The sequence below is a fragment of the Athene noctua genome, chromosome 2 (genome assembly GCF_965140245.1).
Source record: "Athene noctua chromosome 2, bAthNoc1.hap1.1, whole genome shotgun sequence".
Classification (NCBI taxonomy): Eukaryota; Metazoa; Chordata; class Aves; order Strigiformes; family Strigidae; genus Athene; species Athene noctua.
The window spans coordinates 52895648-52917382 of NC_134038.1; the positions used below are offsets into that span (position 1 = coordinate 52895648).

Below are 21735 nucleotides of genomic sequence, written 5' to 3' on the forward strand. Positions count from 1 at the left end.
GAGACTGTGTTTGCAGACAATCTGTGAAATAGAGGGATGGATGTCTTCTGGGTAAATCCTCTGTTGTCAAGCTACAGAGTTTTTAAAATAAGAGGTAAATTTCACCTGATTTCCTGAAAGGTGAAAAACATTAAGATATATCTAGCTTCTGTTCCCTAAACCTCAATGGCATTCAGTAATTCCCTATTAGGCATGGTACAGCCTATTTTAAAATCAACACTTTGTTACATTAAAGTATCTTTTCTAATGCAAGGTTGTTCTACACTAGTTTGGAAGAAAGTAAAAGGTAAATGTCAATGAGCAGCACAAAAGAAGCCAATATTCTTGACAAGTTTTGTTTCCTGGGGCAGCCAGCGTAATGCAAACCTCAGAGCGACCATGCTGCCTTCAGCTAGATCAACCTGAATTACCCCTAATGATGCCCTTAAATACCACAGTGCCTTTATCTTTTTCAGTGTTCAGGAAGAAGAGTACTTGTTGTGAGGTTGATTCATCAAGAAGTGATGGCCTAGGAGTTGGTCTGCTGGGTCCAAGTTGGGGTGCCTTTCCTTCCACCTACCTCTCTCTCGTTACAAGGGTAACCCGATCTCTCAATTTGCTAGTGAAATGAATATAATTCTGAATTGCCCCCCTTTTCTTCTTCCCAAAAGGAAGAAAGATGCTTTCCTTGCTCACTCCATAGTGTCTATTAAGAGTCCTGGAACACATTTTACCACTGTCATTTTTCCTGTACTGCTGCATGGTGACACTCAGAGTTGCTCACAACCACAGTATGAGTACCACTAAAACCAACTGCTTCTCCAGCAAATTCAAGAGCTGAAGTGCTACACTCACCACAATGCTCTTCTCTATTTAAGTTTTTTTTCTTCCCTCTCTGGTTGGCATGTAAATGATATAATTTGGCCTGCTATATTAATTGGAAGATTAGAAGCCAAATTGAAAATCCTTTAGCTGATGTTTTAATTAATATTTTTTCAAGTGCACAGTCTTCATGCTCTAGAATTTAATCTATTTATGCCATTATACTCTCATTATTATCAGAACAAAACTAAACCAGGCCATGGTTGTCTATGGTGCTGCATAGCATTAGTAGTGTATTTGCCAGGCACTCTCTAATGTCACCTAAACATGGGTACTGGATGCTGTGGGGTAGCTGAGATGTTCACACAAGGGTGGCATATATGACACAGCCCAAGACCATACCCTTGGCAACAGGAGAAGATAGCCCTGAGCACTAAGCACCTATGAGTAAGTGCCTGAATAAATCTCTTGTTCTCTGAGTTTGTTTTCTCAGTCAGCAATCTCTTTTGAACAGCAGCAGTGACTTGCCCTTCCACTGGTATTACACTGTTGTGACCCCTCGGATGTGTCATCTCACGTGGAGGAGAAGCACATGGTCCGTGCTCCTTTCCAGTCAGTGCCTGTACAGCCCTGATTACACTGACAATAAATAACAACAAATAATTAATTTTCCTTAAATTCTACTTGTCACATATTTTGGCTAATGATCAAGGAATTAACCTGCTCTATGTTTGTTGGGTTTTGGTTTGTTTTGTTGTTGGTTTTTTTTTTCAGCAGTTCATATCCTTCACCTGGTTTCTTCATCTTCCTTTTAATATGTTCAAAAATTAAGGCTGAACCTTGCAAGCTACCACATGTGCATTGGGAAGTGGCTGACCCAGTGCTTGCTGGGGTCCCTGGCTATGAAAACACCTTTATCTGAAGCATCAGCCATGGTGGGGGAGCCCCCCCAACAACTACGGTGCAAGAGCCGTGCACTTCTCAGCCAGTGGTTAAACTGTCTTGCTTTGGCTCTGGAAAGCTTGTTCTTGGCTCTCCACCAGTGGAAGGGCTGTCATCCCTTATCCCTTACCCATGGTGTGAGGAGCCCAGGGCCCAGAGCATGGCCAGAGTGCTATGGGAGTCAGCTCCAGATGTAACAGTGCAGCCTGTTACATGGTGTAAGCTCTTTTTCACTCTCTCTCTGTGCTTGGAAAGAGAGCAATATTCCTGGCTTTTTTTTGCCTGGTTTCACAGCCATACATTCGTACAGGGTTTTTACCCTGGCTAGTGTGATTATAAAGGAAATGGTGCAGTAGCCCCTCAAATTGAGGGAAAAGAGCAAATCAAAACACACTTAAGTCTCCTTAGCCAGAGTTCCAACTACCACAGAGTTGGCGAAAATGCCATGCACGTGATTTTGCTGCATGTGAAAATGTAGGGAAGGGAAATGAAGAAATATACCACCATGTCATTTAAAAATGTGTACCTACAGAGTTGAAGCAACCACGAGTGATGCTGTGCAGATGGTTTTTCTTTTGCCAGGGAGAAGTGTAGTGGGACCAGACTCTTTTAATCTGTCATATATATAACCTAAGATTTACAGTTGGAATCAGACTTGAAAATGTAAATGGGTTTTCAATTGCAGAGTCTGCTCCATCATAATGGCTTTCATTCAAAGCTTTGTCTGGGTAGAACAACAGCTGTTCTGCCTGTGTTTTTTCTTGTTTTATTCTATTTTTAGACTTTTCTCATATGTAAAATGCCATGAGATGGATGCAGACTGGGAGACCTCATGGTCATGTCTGCTAAATAAATAAAGTGCTCCCAGTGATACTTAAGTGAAACTGTGTTTAAGAAGTGTTCTTCTTTATCTAACATTGCAAAACACAGATGGAGAGGGCTGATTTCAGCTAGTGAAGAGTCCTGACCAGGATTTTGACCACCTTCCCACTCCTAACATGGCTAATCTGGATAAAATGGGATGCAGAGATCTGATCTGCCTTTGAAATTAGCTTTTTGCTTGAAATCACCTGCTGGTGACTGTTGAGAGTCCCCTAGAGGCTCCAAGATTTGCCCCTTAAAGGTGAAAACCAGGGAGAGCCAGTGGTCACTCATTTAAAAATACCACCTTTAAAACCAGTTCAAGCTCTTGGGTTTTTGAAATTGAACTGTCTCTGCCGTTCAGATTCCACAATTGTCTATGTGTTTTTTAAAACTAAACCAAATCTTTTTTGTTGTAATAATTCCTCTTTTTCAACATCTGTACATTTCTGCTGCAGTTTATTATCATTATTAAAGATGCATGTTTGACTGTTCATAAAGTGCACCTGTTGAAATGTAGATACCAATGAGAGTTTAGTATGGAAGTAGGAGTTACAAGTCCAAATAGTGTTGTGGACCTGTTTTCCACTGCAGACATTGTTTTGTTGCTTGGAGACCTTCTGTGTATTCTTGCTTTAATCTTCCTTCCAAAGTCAAGCTCTGTACTTCTAATACAGCTGGAAAACTAGAAAATATTCTGTGTTTCAAAACTTGTGTAGGAGGAAAAGGACATGTAGGAAAAAACAACCAACCACCAAAACAAAAGCCCCAACCCAACTCCCCAGAGACGTGGAGCCACCAGGAATTTTTGTTTGTGCTGGGAAAGTAGTACATGACTTCAGGCACCAACTGAATGACATGCTTCTCTTGCAAGGCAAGGACGTATTCTTTTCATAACCAAGAACGGGAATTGCAAGAACCACGACAATGCCCTGTTATATTGTTTCTGAGAAGAGAGCTCCTCTGTGGTTGATCTTACTAGAAACCACGATGAGAACATCAGGGTTCATTTTCCTCCTCAATTATTCTCCATCTGTTTATTTTCTCTCTATTTGTCCCTTTCTCTTTTTCTCTGGTCCCTTTCTGTTCTCAACTCTTCTCTCTTTACTTTTTTTTCTCTATCTCCCACAGTTTCTTTGAAACACCGCAGGCATGCAGGGTTGCCCCTGCCCATCAGAAGATGGATCAGTGACAAGGCTGTACCTGTAGCTGTTTGCTTGCACAACTAAGCTGTCTGCTGTTCAAATATCAGTTCATGCTGTTATCACAGGCATTAATCCAGGAATACTATTTGCCTGCTACAGTGGGATATTGCAATGCCAAAGGGTGTTTGTCCGATTTCCACTTCCAGGCTTTTATTTTGACAATAAAAGAAAGTGGACAAAAACACATTCTTGCCATTCAGAAAAATAATTCATCATCTGTTTTATATGAGCTTGGGTAATAGAGCTGGAATTAAGGAAATGTCATCTCTGCAATATGCCCAGACTTCTGAATGAGAGGGATTCCCAGACAAACTTCTTCCAAAGTTACATTTCAGACTTGCAGCTTCCACCATCAGGACCTCTGGCAAGGCTGGCAAGAGCATGACTGTGAATGCGGGGAGTTTGGAAGCAGTTCTCAGAACCTGGAACCACACCAATGTCTAAGCTTGCAGATTTTGCCTCAGGAAGACAGATAGATCAGAAAAAGTCAAATTCATATGTTAATCTCTGAATTGGAGATTTTAATCTCCTGAAGATCAGGGGCCTACATGTGACCTGCACTTAGATACTGCTCTGGCATAAAACTAGAATAAGTGTGTTAAAGCTCAGACCTACAGACTAATTTCTCAAGTGCCTTATAAAATGGGCCACTACCTTATAAAGCCAAGCACTTCTAACCTACTCTAATTCAGCAGGAAACCATCCTCTTCATCAGTTTTGTTGTTCACTGCCCTCTAGCAGTACTAGCAAGAAAAGAATATGGAAACTTCCACCATTCAGCCAGAAGCCTGGTGTGTCCTCAGATAATCCCTTGTGGGGCTGGACGGTGGGACCAGAGCCAGGCTCTGTCATCAGGGCTTCCCAGCTGGTCAGAGGGATATGTTTGTTCCCAACCATCCCTTACTGCCTCTCAAGATGAATGGCTCCACACTGACCACTGCAATTGCATGATGGTCCCAGGAGAGATGCTATTTAAGCTAAATGATGCCACTGGAATGAGTAGAAATGTGTCTAAACTGGACACTGGTTCCTAATAGTTTTTAAAGAGCAGACAAAATGATTAATGTGGCAAAGAAACCCCAGTTATTTTTAGTGTAGAACTTGGTACATTTTTTTGAGGGTTTGAGTCAGTAGTCTCAGCAGCCCTCTAACCCGCTTTCCTCTGATCAGGGGGTCTCTTGGTAACTTAGTGTCATTTGTTAACTCTCATCTACAGAAGACATTGCTCTGTACTGGGCTGATGTTGCTCTGCTCTGATCACACTGAGCTCTGCTCTCCAAAACAGCAGCAGAAACAGATGCCTCCTGTAAGCACAATGATGTGGGAGAGACATCATTCTGTGCTGAAAAGACCTGCGTCTTTCCTGAACTGAGGTGTTTGAAAATTAATTTGCTCTATGCCAATGTTGGTTTCATTGGAAAAAATCACCTCACCAGTATACAAAAACAGACCCCCAAACCCGAGACATCAAAATGAATCACACTTTTGAAAATCTTCTTTTTCCTCCAGTCACAAAGTGAGGCAGGCAATACTTACATTCCTCTGGGAAGCCCTTTGGATAAGAAAATCCTCACCGCATTCAAGATCTCTGAAAAGAACATTATTTGCCGAGTGATTTGCTTTTATTGTCCTGGTATTAAAAAAAAATAAAAATCTCTACACAAATTTTGGAGTGTTACACTGAGTTTATTTTGAAGAAGAAATCAAAGAATGGTTTTTTTTCATCTCTGAGCCAGATGGAAAGAAAAAACAAACGTATTCCACCCTAAGAAAGAAAAACACATGAGAACTTTCAAAAATTTTTTTTAGCCAAGGTTTGTTTTTTTTTTTTTTCTTTTCACTAAACAGCATGGAAAAAGTGAGAGAGGGTGAATGAACAAACAGGCTCCAGTTTTAGGAAGGCCTGGTTTCTGGGGAACAAGAGTTTTGTCTGTAAGGCACTGTGCTTTCCTATCTCTAGATACACAAATTACCTCTGAGTGACTGTGGGTAAGCGCAGAGCCTGCTCCAGGGGCCACTGGGCGTTCACGGAGGAGCAAACATCTCCAGGGTGCACAGAGATGCCTGCAGAAGTGAGGGGGAAAGAAAAGCAATGCAAGTCTGGAGGCTGGGGCTGGAGACATTCTGTTCCCTTTGGATTCTACATCTGCGTGAGCTGCTCTGCTTTTAACCAAGGAAGCTGCACTGGGGAAAAGTGGTTTTGTTTTCACACACGTGAATTGACTCAGCTGCCTTTCCCCTGCTCACTGCAAAGCTGTTTCCTCCAACAGCCAGCGGCTGCCCTCGGATCAGCTCCTTGCCTTGCCAGTGATCAGAGACCAGTTCCTGCTACTTGCTAAAAACAGAGGAGCTACTTGCCAGGAACAGAAAATTAAAAGAGGAGGTCAGCCATCTGAGAGACAGAGAAATAGTGAGATCATATAAGCCCATATAAACAGCCGATTTAAGTTAGATGCAATAATGGCTAATCTAGGGACTGATCCTGCTCTACCTGAGTCAAGACATCCTTCACTTAGGGGCACATCTGAGGTGATATGCATGCTAGGACAGTAAACTGCAAGAGGGAATTCTTGCTTCTTAAGACCTTCTTAAAGATCTTGTTCAGCTCAGACCTTTAAAACCAAGGCTCTAGCACCTAGGTGCTGCAAGAACAATACACTAAAACTGCAATTAAGGGATAAAATAGCCACAATCATGCTTAGGACTAGGACAGTGTGAGAAGGAAGGCTTTAATAAAAATAATTTTCATCAGTTTGATTTTTAATACTGATGAATGCTTCTGGCTTCACATCTCTCTGATCTCCACGTCTTTCTTGGTTACATAAGCACGAACAGAGTAAACAACATTCACTTCCATGTCTCCGCTTACTGCTTCCTTTATTGGAACATTTGCACACATCAAAGGGGATGAGAGTTTGAAATTTATAAACTCTAATCAGCTGAAGGTGTTTCCAAATAAATTAATGAAATGAGTCAGAAATGACATTAAGAAATCCAGCACTGGATGTAAATCACAAAGACCTTGCACCCTCTCTGCCTTGGCCCCCCTTTCTTACAACAGTCCCAGTGCTTGCCAGGGTATATGAACTTGCATTTAGTTTGATGTAAAACAAGAAAAGGGATGATGTAAATGTGTTACTCAGTATGCTAAGTTACAGTATTTGTGCATAAGAAGGAAAGCCAAAACTTGAGCTGGGACAAAATAATTTCCTATCACTTAAAACTTTCCATACAACCTGCATTATTGCTCAAACCATATAGAAAGCAGATTTAGTGGGGATGTTTTCCAGACCCCATGTGGCAGCTCTGACTTTCATGACAACTTCTTGGCCCTTTCTGGTGTCCTGCTTGCCTGCCTGCCAACCTCTCCTTTCTGTGACAGGCTCCTGAGCTGGCTTAACCCTCTCCTGCTCCTCTCAGGGATTTCAATCTTTGTTGCCCTTTGACACCTCTGTTTCCCTCCTGCAGGAATACTGGGTCAGAAGGATGGTCTGTCTCAGCCTGCCTGGCTGCTCAGGCCAGATTTTAAGGATGACTGGACACACCAGGCATGCAACTGCAGCACCCCTCTGCAGCCAGTTTTGCCCAACATCTACGCTCTGCTTCAAACGTGTGAACAGAGAGCTTGAGCCCAGGCACGTTTGGTTTCTCAGTTAAAGGTGGATAATTAGAGCATTATTATAGATAATTACAACCCAGCATTGAAATTCATTTTGAAACGAGTATTTAATTCATAAACTTGTTGCATCCTTAAGCTATCCTAGTTCAATGGTTATTTCCTTGCTCAGGCCACTCAATTGCCTGTAGTGTGGCATAGCTGCTGTGCTAGTTTTCAACGAACAAAGGAGCTATCACTGATAAACAGCCATTTCTGTAACCTTATGCAGGCATAAGTGCAGCTATAGCTGTTGATCATCACTGCACAGAAAACCTCTTTGGAGGGACTGGAGGACACTGGATGACTCTTGGATCATCTCATCTCTGTATGTACCATCACTGCTATTGCTCAGGGAAGAGAAGGATGAAATCAGGGCAAGGAAACAGTACGGCTGGGGCTTACACAAAGGTTTCTCATGAAATTATTTTGTCAACAGAAGTCTACCACATCAGTAAAAAGCAGGAAGAATATCATTTAACATGGCAGATGCTCAGAATGGGCTTATTTCACCTAAATAAGCCAACATTCAAAACAAAGGTAGCAGTGCTTCTAATTCAGTGTGGCTCTGCAAAGCTCCACTCACCAGGGTTTGTGAGGTGCTTAGGGCAAAGTAATAGTTTTGTACCTCATTATCCAAAAATAGTAGTTTAACAGTATCTCTACAGACACTGTGTATGTAAACACTACAATGTATATCTACACACAACTCCTAGGTACAGCACGACAGGGTGTATGGCAGAATCATGTTGTATTCCAGACCTGATGAAAAAGCCAAAAGAAAAGTCTCAGGAAATCCAGATCATCTGAAGAAAAGATCTGCCTCCAAGATGGTGACACATGGTTTCTGCAGCTGTAATACACAGACCTTTCACTTTTAATTAAACATGCGCAATTTTCATGTTGTTCCTGTCTCATATCTAATATGTACCACAGGACAGATTCCCAGATGTAACATTTTGTGTATTTTCTTTAAGAAAATTGTAGTTAAAATGAAAAAGCCACGGCCCCTGAATGAACACTGGAGGGAGTGTGGGATGGAGGAAAGCAGAAGTCTTTAATTGGTTGGTCTTAGGAGCAATATTTGAAAATCTGAAGTACAAAATCTTGCCTCTTTCCAACAGAGCTGGAGTACTTCAATAAACTTATTTGCATTCAGCCAAGGTAAACGGCAGGTCAGGAGGCAATGGAAAAACAACTCTCCTTCCCAAGAAGCCAAAACAACTTCCTCCATGGTGTAGCGTGTGGCAATGCAAAGAGTATAAAAACTGGTAACTGAAACCAGGGTTTCTGCTAATGAACTTTAAGTGGTTGCTAATTTTTAAAATTCCTGATAAGCAGCGCTGCTGCCTAGACAACAGCTCATGGGACGGTGGAGGAAACTGGCTGTGTGATGATATCATCTCATTAGCTACACTGCTTTGTTTTGCAGCATATTTTATTTTCTAGTTTGTTTGGAAGACAAGTACTGGTCCAAGAAAATAGAGAGATCGATTTACAAAACACTTAGAAGAAGTGCAAGTTGTTTAGACTTTTCTGAGTATGGCATGTTTTTCATACCAATTTTTGAAATTTGTCTTGAACATATTCAAGTGTGGGCAGCTCCTTTGTTTCTATTTTCATAAAATTCTTCATCTGGGCTTGACTTGCAATATGGGTAGCACCTACTGGGGTAGAATTCCTCATGAGAAGAGAGAAGGAATGAAAACATTTCAAAATCATTCTTAAAAGTTGGTGATTTACTTCTGTGGCATTTTCTCATGAGTAGAAGGTAGGCAGGATGGCAGGCAGGCTGGAAAGAAGGAAGGTAGGCAGGCAGGAAGCCAGGCAGGCAAAAAGGAAAAAAGGAAGGCAGGCAGGCAGGCAGGAAAAGCTTTTACTAAGATGGTGTTTGCATAGTACCCTGATGGAACACTGGCTGTGATCAGTTATAATGAGTATCTAGTCCTTAGCCAACTTAATTGTTACACGCGCAGACTAGACTGCATATAATAAGGAAAACACTATCTAAAATCTGCTTTAAAAGTTATTTAACCAGAACAAATCATCTGGGAAAGTACAAATATTTCTAACTGGAAAAATATTTCTATAGCTGAGCTAGGTCTGACAGCAAACCTTAATGAATTATTAGTACCTTTATTGTTTTCTTTGGCCCCTGTGCACTATATTTGTAAAAAAAGTCAGTTAAAAAGAGAACAATTGTAAAAAGCAAATATTTTGTACAAAAATACAAAGTTTTAAAAGCTCTTAAAAGTATATTCCATATTATTGATAAGAGTTGGACTATATATATATATTTATATAAAATCTATATATTCGTGTATCTGCATAATTTTCCTACATTTGGGATTTTAGCAAATGAAACATACTGTTTACACAGTTGCTTTATATGTTTTTCTATATGAGTGGCCAACAGTCCTACTCAGATTGACAGAATGTCTTTTCTCAGAAGAAACAAGTTGCTTATGTATGTGGTTACCGGTTGGGAAGAAAACAGAATTAGTCCAACAGTATTTCCTGATGCTGTGGGTTGAAAGGCCTTGAATAATTGCAGGGTGCTGGAGGAGAGTTGCTGCTGAATTCCTTTATGCATTTAAACCAGTTTTCAGTGCTTGCTTTTGATGTTTTTTTTTTTTTTTTCAATTTTGGTAGGCAATGTTGCTCTCTCCCAGGATTTTCTTCTTCTTTAAGCAAATTTCCATAATATGTAGGTATCTGTAAAGTCACAGCCTATTACACTCCAAGTATTTGCCCTACAGTATGAGAGAAAAAAAGATAAACAAATAGACAAAAAAAAAGTAAAAATCCTGTGAAGATTAAATGCATTTCCAAAAAGAAAACTTACAGAGATCGAGGTACATAAAAAATTTAAGTGGACTCATATTCAAAGAGAACTCATATTCAGATACTGTAAGTCCCAGAGAATGAATATTTGTAGTCCATGAAGTTTTCTTAAAATAACAAATGTATGTAGGAAAACAAAGGCAAATTACATTGTTACTTACCCACGGTCCTTCACTCTGGACATCCAAACAGAGTTATACACACACAAAGCTTGTTCAGCACTTTGTTTTGTTTTGTTTTAGGGGGGCATTTCTGTGGATGGGATGTAACTTTGGCTCTAGCTGACATGTCTGTCTGTCTTCCCTGAAATTCAGCCTACAGGGTTGCAACTGAAGCAGCCAGGCACCCATGGTAAAGCAGTGTTTAAACAGGTTGTATGGAGGAAATACCTGCAGAGCCCCACCATGAAAACAAACACCCCCTAGCTCTGTGATGATGGGGCTGGCCTCTAAGCAGCCTTGTGAACCACCTGCCCTCTGCCATTGCAGAAATGCCTGTATAACCAGAAAGAGATGCCCCGTGACAATCACCTGGGTGACTGCTCGGCCACACTGGCAGTTTATGAGTCCTTCATTCCAACTGCAACAGATGAGTTGCTTATGGCCTGTGGATCCAGCCTCTCAGCCCTATGGGACATCTCCTGGCAGTGGTGGAAATTCTAAGACCTCATTAGCAGTCACCAAGTGCCTCCTGTTGCACAAACTCTCAAAACAGAGTCTTTTTGGTTTTTGAAGGCTGGTCCTCGAACCATCCTAAGGCCAGCTCTCCCCCTTGTGTGGCCACTGAGTCTATAAAAAGAGCTTCCACTGTGGCTAGGGTCTGAAGCACATGCCAAATCATGCCTGAAATTTTAGGCATGTTTAAATTCTACAGGAGGTGGTCAAGATGCACAGCACGCCATGACCTATATCCAGCTTGGGGGCTGCTCTTGCTGACTGCAGTATGTCCTGCACCTGGGTATTAGAAAAGTGCATGTTGGGCGGGATCTGAGTAGAAGTGCTCCACATGTGATTCCCCTTCTTCCTTAACAACGTACTGCCATAGCATCTAGCCTGGATCTTCTTCCCACTAGCTGTGCAAATTTTACTATGGGTAGGATGAAATAATCAAACCAAGCACCTTGCTTACCTTTGTCCATGTCTTTTTCACAAATGAAATTGTTAACATCTTCACAGTAGAAGTCATTCCAGAGCCCAGCATAGACCAACCCGGCGCAATCTTCCCCTGCCTCGTGCCCATGGCTCCAGTTATCAGGTTGCCCGGTTTTCCAGTTTCTTTTAATCAAAAAGCAAGATATATGATTGCACAACACAGCACACATGACAGTTTTTCACCACAAGAAATTAACAAAAACATCATGAGATCTGTTCTGAACGGGAAATACACGTTGAAACAAACAATACATGACTCTTGCTGAAAATGGAAAACAGATGTATTACAGAGAAGGGAATCTATTCAGCCTCAAGCTGCCAAAACTCAGAGACCTAAAATTAGACCGATGAACTTTATTTTAGTTTCTGAATGTACATGCACATACAGTGGGAGTGCTCCATGCTCCATGTGAATTACTCCAAGCCTGCAAAGCCTGCGTACTGCATTCCTGCCGGCTGATGGGATCAAGAAATGCTGGCAGGCTCACAAGCGCTGCCGAGATGGCAGCACCCTGTCGTCGCGCACTGCAAAGGCACTCAGCCCTCTGACTGCACCGAGGCGGGCCTCTTGAGAGGAACAGCAAGGATTTATGTGTTTATGGACCCATGCTTGCATGGGAAGTCAATTTTTGGACTTAAAAGGAATGTACAAAGTATACATGTATCTTTTGAGATCGTTAGCTTTGATGGTGAAACTTAACACAGCGTGTAAAAAGCCTGCAGCAAGTGTTTCCTCATCCTGTTTTTGTTTAACAAGTGAGAAACGCTTCCAACCTCAGCATTTAAAAGCTCCATTTTCCTGAAGAAACAGGTTGTTGAAGGGAGCTTGTGATTGCTGGCTGATATGGTCCATGCTCAGCTAAAAAATTTGCCTGCCTGATACAGAGCATCTGACCAGGCACCTGGGAGGATACACAGCTTTCCAGAAGTAATGAAATACTTTGAAAGTCAGTAACTGACAGCCCTGAGGTTACAACAGGGCATCTAAATCACGGTGTAGTGGAAACCTATTGAAAGCAGTGGCTGAAGCGGGAATCAGTCATAGTGAGAGAAATATAAAGAGAAACAAAGATGAAAATGGGGAGGGAGAAAAAGGGAAAAATAACTCATTTGAAACGCATCTGACTTTTTCCATGTTTCTCATCAAAATGAACACCAGTGAGATCACAGCTAATAATTTCGTAACATCTGACTGACTGTAGTCTGTTCTGGAGCACAGCATGCTCAACTCTATAAACTCTTTAGTCCAGTCCTCAGTATTAAAAATTTGGGTGGTTGCAATCTGTTCCATTTAGGACAAATTAGGTGTAGCCCTAGGATTCCTGGAGAGCTGCCAATTCAGTGCTCAGCTGGCCAAAGCGTAGACAACCTCATTTCATGCATTTTCCTTATGTTTAATGCTTTTCACTTGGATTTGGGCTTTATCTAAAGGCTGGTCATTTTTTATCAGAACGAGCACTCTATTTATAGCCAGTTGTAATGCAAATAAGGAAAATTCAAACCAAGACAGCAAAACTGTCTGTGCTTTCCATCTCAACTTTGTAATAAAAGTCAGCAGCAAATGTTTTGGCAAGGAACACTGAGCTGTGTAGTTATGTGATTCTTTCATTCAACATTCAGTTTTCTTCCTGGCAAGGAAAGAAAGCCTTGTGCATGGAGAAGAGAGAGACAAAAAACTGGTTCAACAGCACCCTCAGTAACAAATTATTTCATTGGCATCTACAACCGTCTGCATCCATTGGATAATTTCTTGATGCTGCTTTTAGAAGTGTCAGCAAGAGTGCTGGCATCTCCAGAGAATAAACACCATTGTTTTTTATTTACGTACGTGTAAACTGGTAAGGATCCATCCAGCCATCTCCATTCATTTTCCTTCTCTGAATCCGTTAGTCCAATCCAGAAGCTGCCTTTCCCAAAAATCTGCTTTTTTATCCATTGCTGAGGAAGAAAAATCTTAGTCCATAACAAACAAACACAATTGTCTTTGGAGTCAATAGGCTACTCCGGTTTCATGAGCATCTTTGTTATCAGAATAGGAAGGGCCAGAGAATTTTTCTATGCTGAATATATGTTTCAGGAGTTGGCCTTGTGAATCCCCTTGCCCACACTAGAATTCATCACAGTGTTTGCATGTGAAGTAGAGAAAGCTAGGCATGAAAATTAGGTTACATAAAGTCACAGACAACGTCTTATAGATGCAAATTGAAAAAAATCCAAAGAGTAAGCAGTTGTATCTTGATATCCCCACTGTTACATAGACACCAAATAATATGTTGAACCGGAGTAAAAGTATAGCTAAATTTATAGTTAGATTAAAAATGGTTTTTGAGTCACAGTAGTTTTAGGCTGCATGCATTAAATCAGACAACTTAAAATTAAATTATATTCACCACTGCAAAAAGTATATTTTGAATAATATGCAAGGCATAATAAACTCCATCTTTAAAGGTTCAAAACTCCTACAACTGTCTCCAGCCTTTCTGTCTGGTCTGTGCTCACCACCTTCAGGGTCAGCACCAGCTCTGCTCACATGGCCCTCCTGCACATGGAGAAGTTGCTGAGCAGGCAGAGGGTGGACAAAATGCTAACTGGAGTCAATCATTGTGTCTATTTCACTACATGAATTCACAATGCTTTTAGCTTCCTACTTGCCTTGTGGCTTCCACATGTTAAATAACTTCAAACTGGCTTCTTGAAAAACAAAAAGAGAAGGTAATTACCTGCTCCTCTCTGTTGTTTATGATAACCAGGTGTGATGCCTTCTCTTCACAGAATAACTTTGCATCTTCAAAAAAATCTCTTTCACTTGAAAAGTAGTAGCACTTTTCTGTATAGTTCTTCCAGTGGGGAGAACAACCTGTGATGTGAATTTTTTGTGTTAAGCCTGTTACTGGTAACTCAATGGGCCAGTGGTAACTTTCTGCATAGGGCCAATAATAAGTGGGGGATCCTGTACCCATCTACACCATGCTGTCACCTAAAGTACTTACATACAGTTTGGGAATTTTCTTATTAGGATCCTGACTCTGTGAAATCAAGGCTAAACTGTGTGCTCAAGAGGGTTATTTATTAATCATGCTACTGCTGCCTTTTCTTTAGCCATAAACATTAACTTAAAGCAGTTTCAGGTCATCAGAAGTAAGACCAACAGGTATGGCTTCACTTAACAGGGCTTTTTGAGATAAATCCCAGAGATTTAGTCTAAGGTAGCAGAGGTTATTTGAACCAGTAACTAAAAGTGGTGAGAACCCTCCATTACACATATTTGTATCTCAGTAGAAGATGCACGCGATGTGTTGATAGCTTACCGTTAGCCTGTGGCACTGACGTAGGTTCACTCTGTAGTGCCATTGGCATCCCTGGACCTGGTGGCCCTGGTGGGCCAGGCGGGCCCTTTGGACCAGGCAGACCAGGGACTCCAGGTAGCCCAGGTAGTCCTCGAGGTCCTGGTACCCCTGGCTCTCCCACAGTTCCTTGCAGGCCTTGAAATCCTGGTGGGCCTTGTGGCCCAGGCGGACCATCTTTTCCTTGTGGGCCTGGTGGCCCTGGGTCTCCACTTGGTCCAGGCAGACCCGTCTTGCCAGGAGAACCCCTCTGACCTTTGGAGCCAGGCGATCCTCTTGAACCTTTCCCTCCTTTTTCTCCAGGTGGCCCAGTTGGCCCGGGTGGGCCCTTCTCACCTGCAGGTCCTGGTGGTCCAGGCTCTCCTTTCTCTCCTTTTTGTCCTTTTAAGCCAGCGGGGCCAAGAGGACCTTGAGGGCCTCTGTCACCTTTAGGTCCCCTTGGACCAGGAGGGCCTGAAACAATGTAAGCATGCAAAGTGGGGATATGGACAGAAAACAAAACCAAAAGCCCCACATGGGGTCCTTGTTTAAGGTATCTCAGACCAGGAACACTGGATATTCAGTACTGTGAAAACTGGGATAATAGCTACTTTGAGCAGTGCTTGTAAAAGCACATCTTCTTCTCAGGTGCTATCTACCTGAGCTATCTGCTTGGGTGCATTGCTCTTTCCTCAGCCTCCATGAAATACAGGATACAGAAGGAAATAATCTGATGCACCCTGTCCCGTGAACAAGACAATGACACCATGTCCCAGGTGACCAGCCAAGGCGCCAGTCCCTGCAAGACACTCTGTGCTGTTGATGCATGCTGTCCTGTGTGTTGATGCTCCCGTTCCCTCACTTTGCTATGCTCCCTTTTCCTTCTATCCCCATCTCTCTGCTCTTAGACTACAGGACTCTCTCTTGCAATGACCCTGTTCTCTGCCCTGTCAATAATGGGTTGTCAAGAAGAGACATGACAACAGATAGTGAGCAATAGGCCAACTGTGGGAGAGACCAGAAGTACCAGTTGCTAACTGGTTGGATGTAACAGGAAAGAGAACAATACCCTCCATAAGAAATGGCAATATTGTGACAGTGATGAACAACAAAATAATTTTGGATTCTGAGCATGGATGAGCAAATGCCTTGCCAATACCCCCTCCCTCAATCTACATAATTTAAACTCCTCTAGAGATAAAGTCCTAAATTGGAGTCACTTAGGCCCAGTTGAAATTAGAAAGGTTAAGGTTACTGAAATGTAATCTTGGCTCTAATTCAGCCTTAAATTATTTGGAGCAATGAATTTATATTTGTGATTAGAGTTTTAGGCCTGACTGGTTCACATCAGGTTGGAAATATGAGTGTTCTTTTCGTTTGGGATAATACTTGGCTGGGAGAAACCTCCTGAACTTGATGCTATTTATTTCTGGAGAAAATAAAATATCCTAGGATTAAAACCTAAGCAAAGTAGGATGTTTTCTGGCAGACTAACAACTGGCTTAAAGTGAAATAGCAACTTGTTTTTCAGTAAGGGTGGACCTTTCTGGGAATAGCCATTTCCTCCTTAGCAAGCATTGGTTTCTTGAGGTTCCACACCTTCACTAGCTTATTTTAGAAACTAAATCAAAAGCAGATCCAGTCAGTCAGAATAAAATTTTGCTAAGTCAGAACCTTCTTTCTTATCATTCCCATTCTAACTATGTAAAGAAAGCATAGGAAAACCAGTGAGGAAAATTCAAGCTACATTTACATTTCCAAGGTTTAGGATTAGCTAATGGAAAACCCTAGGACTCCATACCAGCATGCACTAACTTTCACAGAACTGAAGAAGTAATGCAAGCAGGAATTTGACATAGACCATAATAAGCATCATTAGGGAAGCTGCATACCTTGTAGGATAGTGAAGTTCTTGATGAGCTGGCCATGTTTAGAATCTACAAGCTTCATTTCTTCCATAATTACTGACAAATTGGCAACTTCAACATCTAATCTTGACCTCATCAAATCCTGTTGCATCTTGAGAGATGCAGAGTCTAAGCGAATATTGGCTAGTGTGCTGTTCATAAAAATCAACTCATCTGAATGTTTACTTAAGGTGTCTGTACAAGTTGTCCTGACCTCATTAAGATTGCTAGTCAGTGTCCGTAGATGATGAGCGGTGTAGCTGATGTTGCTAATGATATTGACTATATCAGTTTCGAAGACCTGGAACCTCTCTTCTAGCTGGTTGAATTTAGCAGACGTTCTATTTTCATATTCTTTATGTTGTTCCTGGAGATCTTTTAGATTTTGTTCATTGGCTTGGGCAATTGTGGTGATGTTCTCCATTTGCCCACTGAAGGAGCTGAGCTGATTGTTCATGTCTTCAAGTGTATCATTGTTAGCTTTTGCCAATGCTGAGTTGTTGGTGGCCAAAGTCTGCAAATTTTGTACTTTTTCCTTAAGCCAATCAGTGTCCTTCCTGGCTTGAAGGACAACCTGCTGCAGATTTTGAAAGTCATTCTTGATTCTTAGAATAGCCAAGCCTGTATCTTCCATTGACTTCTGCAGGACACTGATAAGATTTCTTTGCTGTATTTGTGTCAGGTTTAAGTTGTTCAGGTTCATGATGACCACATTATGAGAATGCACTTGATTTTGCAAGTTCGTTTGGATATTACTTGTGTCTTGCTGAAGATTGTTGATATAGCCAGTATATGCCTGAAGAGTCTTATTGACACTGATGATCATGAAAGAGTTACTATCTAAGGCACTTCTCATTTGGCTCTGTCTATCATCTAATACATTTCCAGACTCTTGTAGCTTCTCCAGTGTATCTTTGTTTCTGGTAGTTTTCTCTGCAATGTCATGAAGCTGCTGACGAAGAGCCAGAATGTCAGATCTGAAGCTAGACAGTTCAGTGTTAGTATTCATGGCTTTTTGTCCAGCTTGCTCATCTGTTGTACAGGAAAAAGATTGAAAGACTTTAGGATGAATTTTTGAAAACACAGTATAAGTAAGCACAGTGTATTTTAAGTACAGTCACGTTGCCAAAATGTTCCATCAATGGAACTTCTATGCTATCTTTTCCAGAAAAGAAACCACTAAGCAAAGTTCTGCCACTAGACAGAGAAAAAAATCAAAGAGGAGTCAATGAAGATCAGAGGAATCAATGAAGACCTTTGTCTTGCTGAGAACAAAATGGTGATTCTATCATCGTATATGGGAAAAACTGCCGTTGGAAACTGATGAGTATATGCAGTCAAGTAGTGCTGTATTCTGAATGAAAACTGAATGATAAATGGAATTCAAACTATTAAAGAGGTGTCAGTAGGTGTATGTTTTGAAGCTGCAACTGGATTTTGATGAAAGCTCAGAAGTAAATTTTAGCTGCTCGTATTTTCTTCCTTGTTCTCCTGGCAGGTGGAATATTTTTGTTGTGATTTAGCACATATAGTTAAATGTTTTAAAATCTTGGGTTTAGTTTTTAAAAAGTTCTAATACCTATTTTAAAACAATCTGGGTTAGAGAGAAAAGCATTGCCAGCAGGCTACTCCAGATATGACAAGATATGATGTATCTATGTTTTTCTCTCTAATATATTACTATTGTTTTTAATGACATTTATTTTGCTGTTATTGTTTCCTTATGTTCTGAGTTTCAGCAAGGCAAAAGCTTTAATCTTTGAAGAACATATTTGCTCTTGCTTCCACTGCCCTACAGAATAGTTCTGGAAGCTTGTCTGTGTATGATTAAGCTTTTGAGGCTGCACAGCTCATCAGCCAGGGCACAGAAACCAAGGAAATAAGCGGTCAACACTCACATTCAGGGAAGATTCCCTTTCTCAACCTCAATCACTTCTCTCTCTTACACACAGTCCATATATTTTTTTCCTCATCTAAATGTAGCTATATTTATGAATTACGCAGTCTGAAGTCCGTAATTTCAGATGACTCCAAGAGAAAGCGGGATGGTTTTCATAAACTACAGTGAATACAGCTGTGTACGGAACTTTCTTCCGGTGTGTTTGAATGAGTCATGATGGTGAGCATCAAATGGTGGCTTGTGAGACTTCAGCCTCAATTGTTTACAGAGTCTTTCGTGGATGGACATCTTCCCAAGTACGGTTCCTCTCCCTGCCACTTGTCTTACTCTAGGATCTTCTGAGCTCTAACTCTATGTTTACCCCTTGTTATAGCTCAAATTACACTTTGTTCCTCATATAGCTCTGACAACTGCCAGGTCCACATACAGCTAATCCCTGAAGGTCTGTCTTTCATTCACCACATTCTGTTATGCTTCTGGCTCTACAGCAGTTCTCTTATCTTTATGCCTCCCACACACACTGTTCTATAACTTTTTAAACTTCCTCCGTGGCAAGTTCACTTAAATGGGAACTGATGGTCCTGTGTATCTCACTGGCCATCCATCCAGCAGCGTGTAAAAATGTGTGGTTGTGAATGAATCAAAGGTGCTCCAAGTTGTGAAAATTTAATCAGCATAATATAATAACCTAAATATAACCCAAAAGGTTGCATGTGCTTTAAGGTGTAACTTTTACTTCTGTATATGTATCAGCAAAAGTACATGCCTTTCAATTACCCCATGTCTTTGAACTAAATGCAGTGTGCAAATACTTCAGAATTCAGCTATTTTTGAGGGGAAAAAGTTGTAAAAATTTATGATCAAGCTGCAAGCAATTAATTTTTCCTAGAAACACATGTCTCAATAATGGTTTATGAAGCTAAACAAAATTTATTTCAAGAAGCACATGCATGTATGTGCATATTAATAATCACATAAAAAACTAATTATATAAAATCTAAGTGTATGTATATATAAATTGATAATAAACAGCTCTGCTTCCTTTCCAGACAAGGAAGAAAGGTAAAAATGTACACTTAGTGAGTAGAATCCTTTTCCATGATCTTTTTCTGTCTTCCTGTAAATTGAGAACTGTGATAGCACTTGGGACACCTGAACTCATAACAACCTTGTGTCCTGTATTCCCTGAGATGATGAAGAAATATTTTATGAAAGTAATCAATTTGCCTCAGACATAAGAGGTTTGAACAGCTGATTATTTGGGCACCCCTTAAAATGGCCTTCAGTTTTGAATATTAATTGCTAGAACAGCATCAAGATGACTGGGTCACAGATTGTCATTTTATCTAGAATCTCTTGCGCTGTGGAACAGCTTCTGCTATGTTTTACATCTCTGCCTTAGAGAAGACTCTTTCCTGAGGACAACCTTTAAGTGTCTGTTTATTTTAGTATAAATGATTTCGGAGTGACTTCAGTGGGAACTGTAAATACTGAACTATGCTTAAAATGCTGTCCTAAGTAGATCTGATCTTAACGGTTTTTAAGTGCTCTCCCAAATACTTGAGAAATTGTAACAGAAGTAAGTGTTGTATCTTGTCATAGCCAGAGATTTTTCAGACAAATTCCTGATGTTATCTGTCAGGAGAACACCCCAAAGCCATAATACAAAGGGGCTTTGCTTGTGTGTAGATTACCTAATTTCTTCAGACCACTCTCCACCTCTGTAAACTTTTCTGTATACCTTCTGTGGGATGTTTCCAGGCCACCTGTCACATTGTCCATTTTTTCTACCACTAGGGGAAAGAAAACAGTATGTTATGGAAAGAAAAAAAGTGAAATTATGAAAAAAGTCTATAAACAATAAAGCAAAGCAAGAAAACACCACTACCATCAAAGAAAAAAAGGAAACCACCTTAAAACTGCCTTCCTTGTCACTACACTCTGCTGTTGCTCTGTGAAATGTTGGAAGGATGAGCTCCTATCTGCTGGTGGGACCCAGCATTTTCCAGTTCTTCCATCTGCCAAGTCCCCAAACATTTCTTTGCTCATGAGCCATCTCCCTCCTGAATAAGGAAATCCCTCTTTGTGGCTTTTCCCCGTGTACCAAGTCCTTTTCTTTTAACATTATTTCCATGCTCCAAGCACAGTGCTGTGTGGCAAAGGCAGGCTGATTGCTAAAGGCTCAGACGCATGAGACAAGACTTCCTTTTATTTTGTTATGAGCCATTTCTTCTTTAAAAGAAACTTTTTTTTTTTTTCCTTCCTGTGCCTTTGAATCATTAAAAATTGCCAACTGGATAGCAAACTTCGGACTGAGATAGCAGTTTGAGGATGCAATTACTACATGTTTTGGGGATCAACTTTTAAACATCTTGGTAATGGTAAAGATCATTTAAAAGTTTTGAAACTTCTGCCTCATTAAGACTGAAAGCATGGTCATTCAGCAAGTGCAGATTTATGGTTGATGTGCTATTTCTTTTGTAATGTCTGAGTCATTTTCTTGTCACTGAGACAATCTGATTATTTGATGGAATTGATATGGAAATGGAAAAAGCAGAACAACAAATAAAGAGCCTGAGGTGGCTTCCAGTGGCAAAAATATTAAATGCTTGCAACGTTAGAGGCAGCCTTCAGCTTCCACACCAAACCTTGCCTAATAGGCTTTTGCATTCAAGCCACAACCAGGGGCAGAAATGCCTTCTCCTCACAAGATTATTTAGCCCTTTTCCTACACTGGGAGCAGAATGGATCTGAACCAACCCTAGGAGAGGCTACAGAAGTTACTGTGCCAGCTCCCTCTTTCAAACAGAAGAAATAAGGTGCTTCTTATGTCTTGAGATAGTGAAGCCAGTTCTGTAAACGTGTGTGGGGTAATGGGTACTGCTAGCTCGTAACCTGCAGCTAGGAAATGGCCTCATCGAAGTTGTTGCTATGTAAGGATTTGCTTTTTTACGAGAAGTGGAAATTTAGGGGATCTTTTGCTGCTCATGAACAACCATAAGAATACCAGACCTTTAAAGTTTAGTCCACCAAGTGCTCCTTCTTCATTAACTTTTGCCCTTGTTCTTCTGACTCTGGGTATAGCAGTTACACAGTAGGCTTTTAATTGCTTCCCCAAAACCAACAGGAGAAAAATCAGACCAAGA

At 40.9% G+C, this 21735-nt stretch overlaps 1 protein-coding gene across 1 annotated transcript in view; it reads right to left on the reverse strand.

Moving 5' to 3' along the window:
* Window positions 1-5447: 5447 nt before the first annotated feature.
* Window positions 5448-21735, reverse strand: part of COLEC12 (collectin subfamily member 12) — a 105593-nt gene continuing 89305 nt past the window's right edge. Inside the window, exons 4-10 of the mRNA XM_074899120.1 lie at window positions 20284-20382; window positions 16675-17721; window positions 14768-15256; window positions 14180-14316; window positions 13288-13397; window positions 11437-11582; window positions 5448-10217 (exon numbers count right to left, since the gene is read on the reverse strand). Coding sequence (XP_074755221.1) covers window positions 10198-10217; window positions 11437-11582; window positions 13288-13397; window positions 14180-14316; window positions 14768-15256; window positions 16675-17721; window positions 20284-20382 — 2048 coding nt within the window. The 3' untranslated portion in view covers window positions 5448-10197. The remainder of the gene's footprint in view (window positions 10218-11436; window positions 11583-13287; window positions 13398-14179; window positions 14317-14767; window positions 15257-16674; window positions 17722-20283; window positions 20383-21735) is intronic.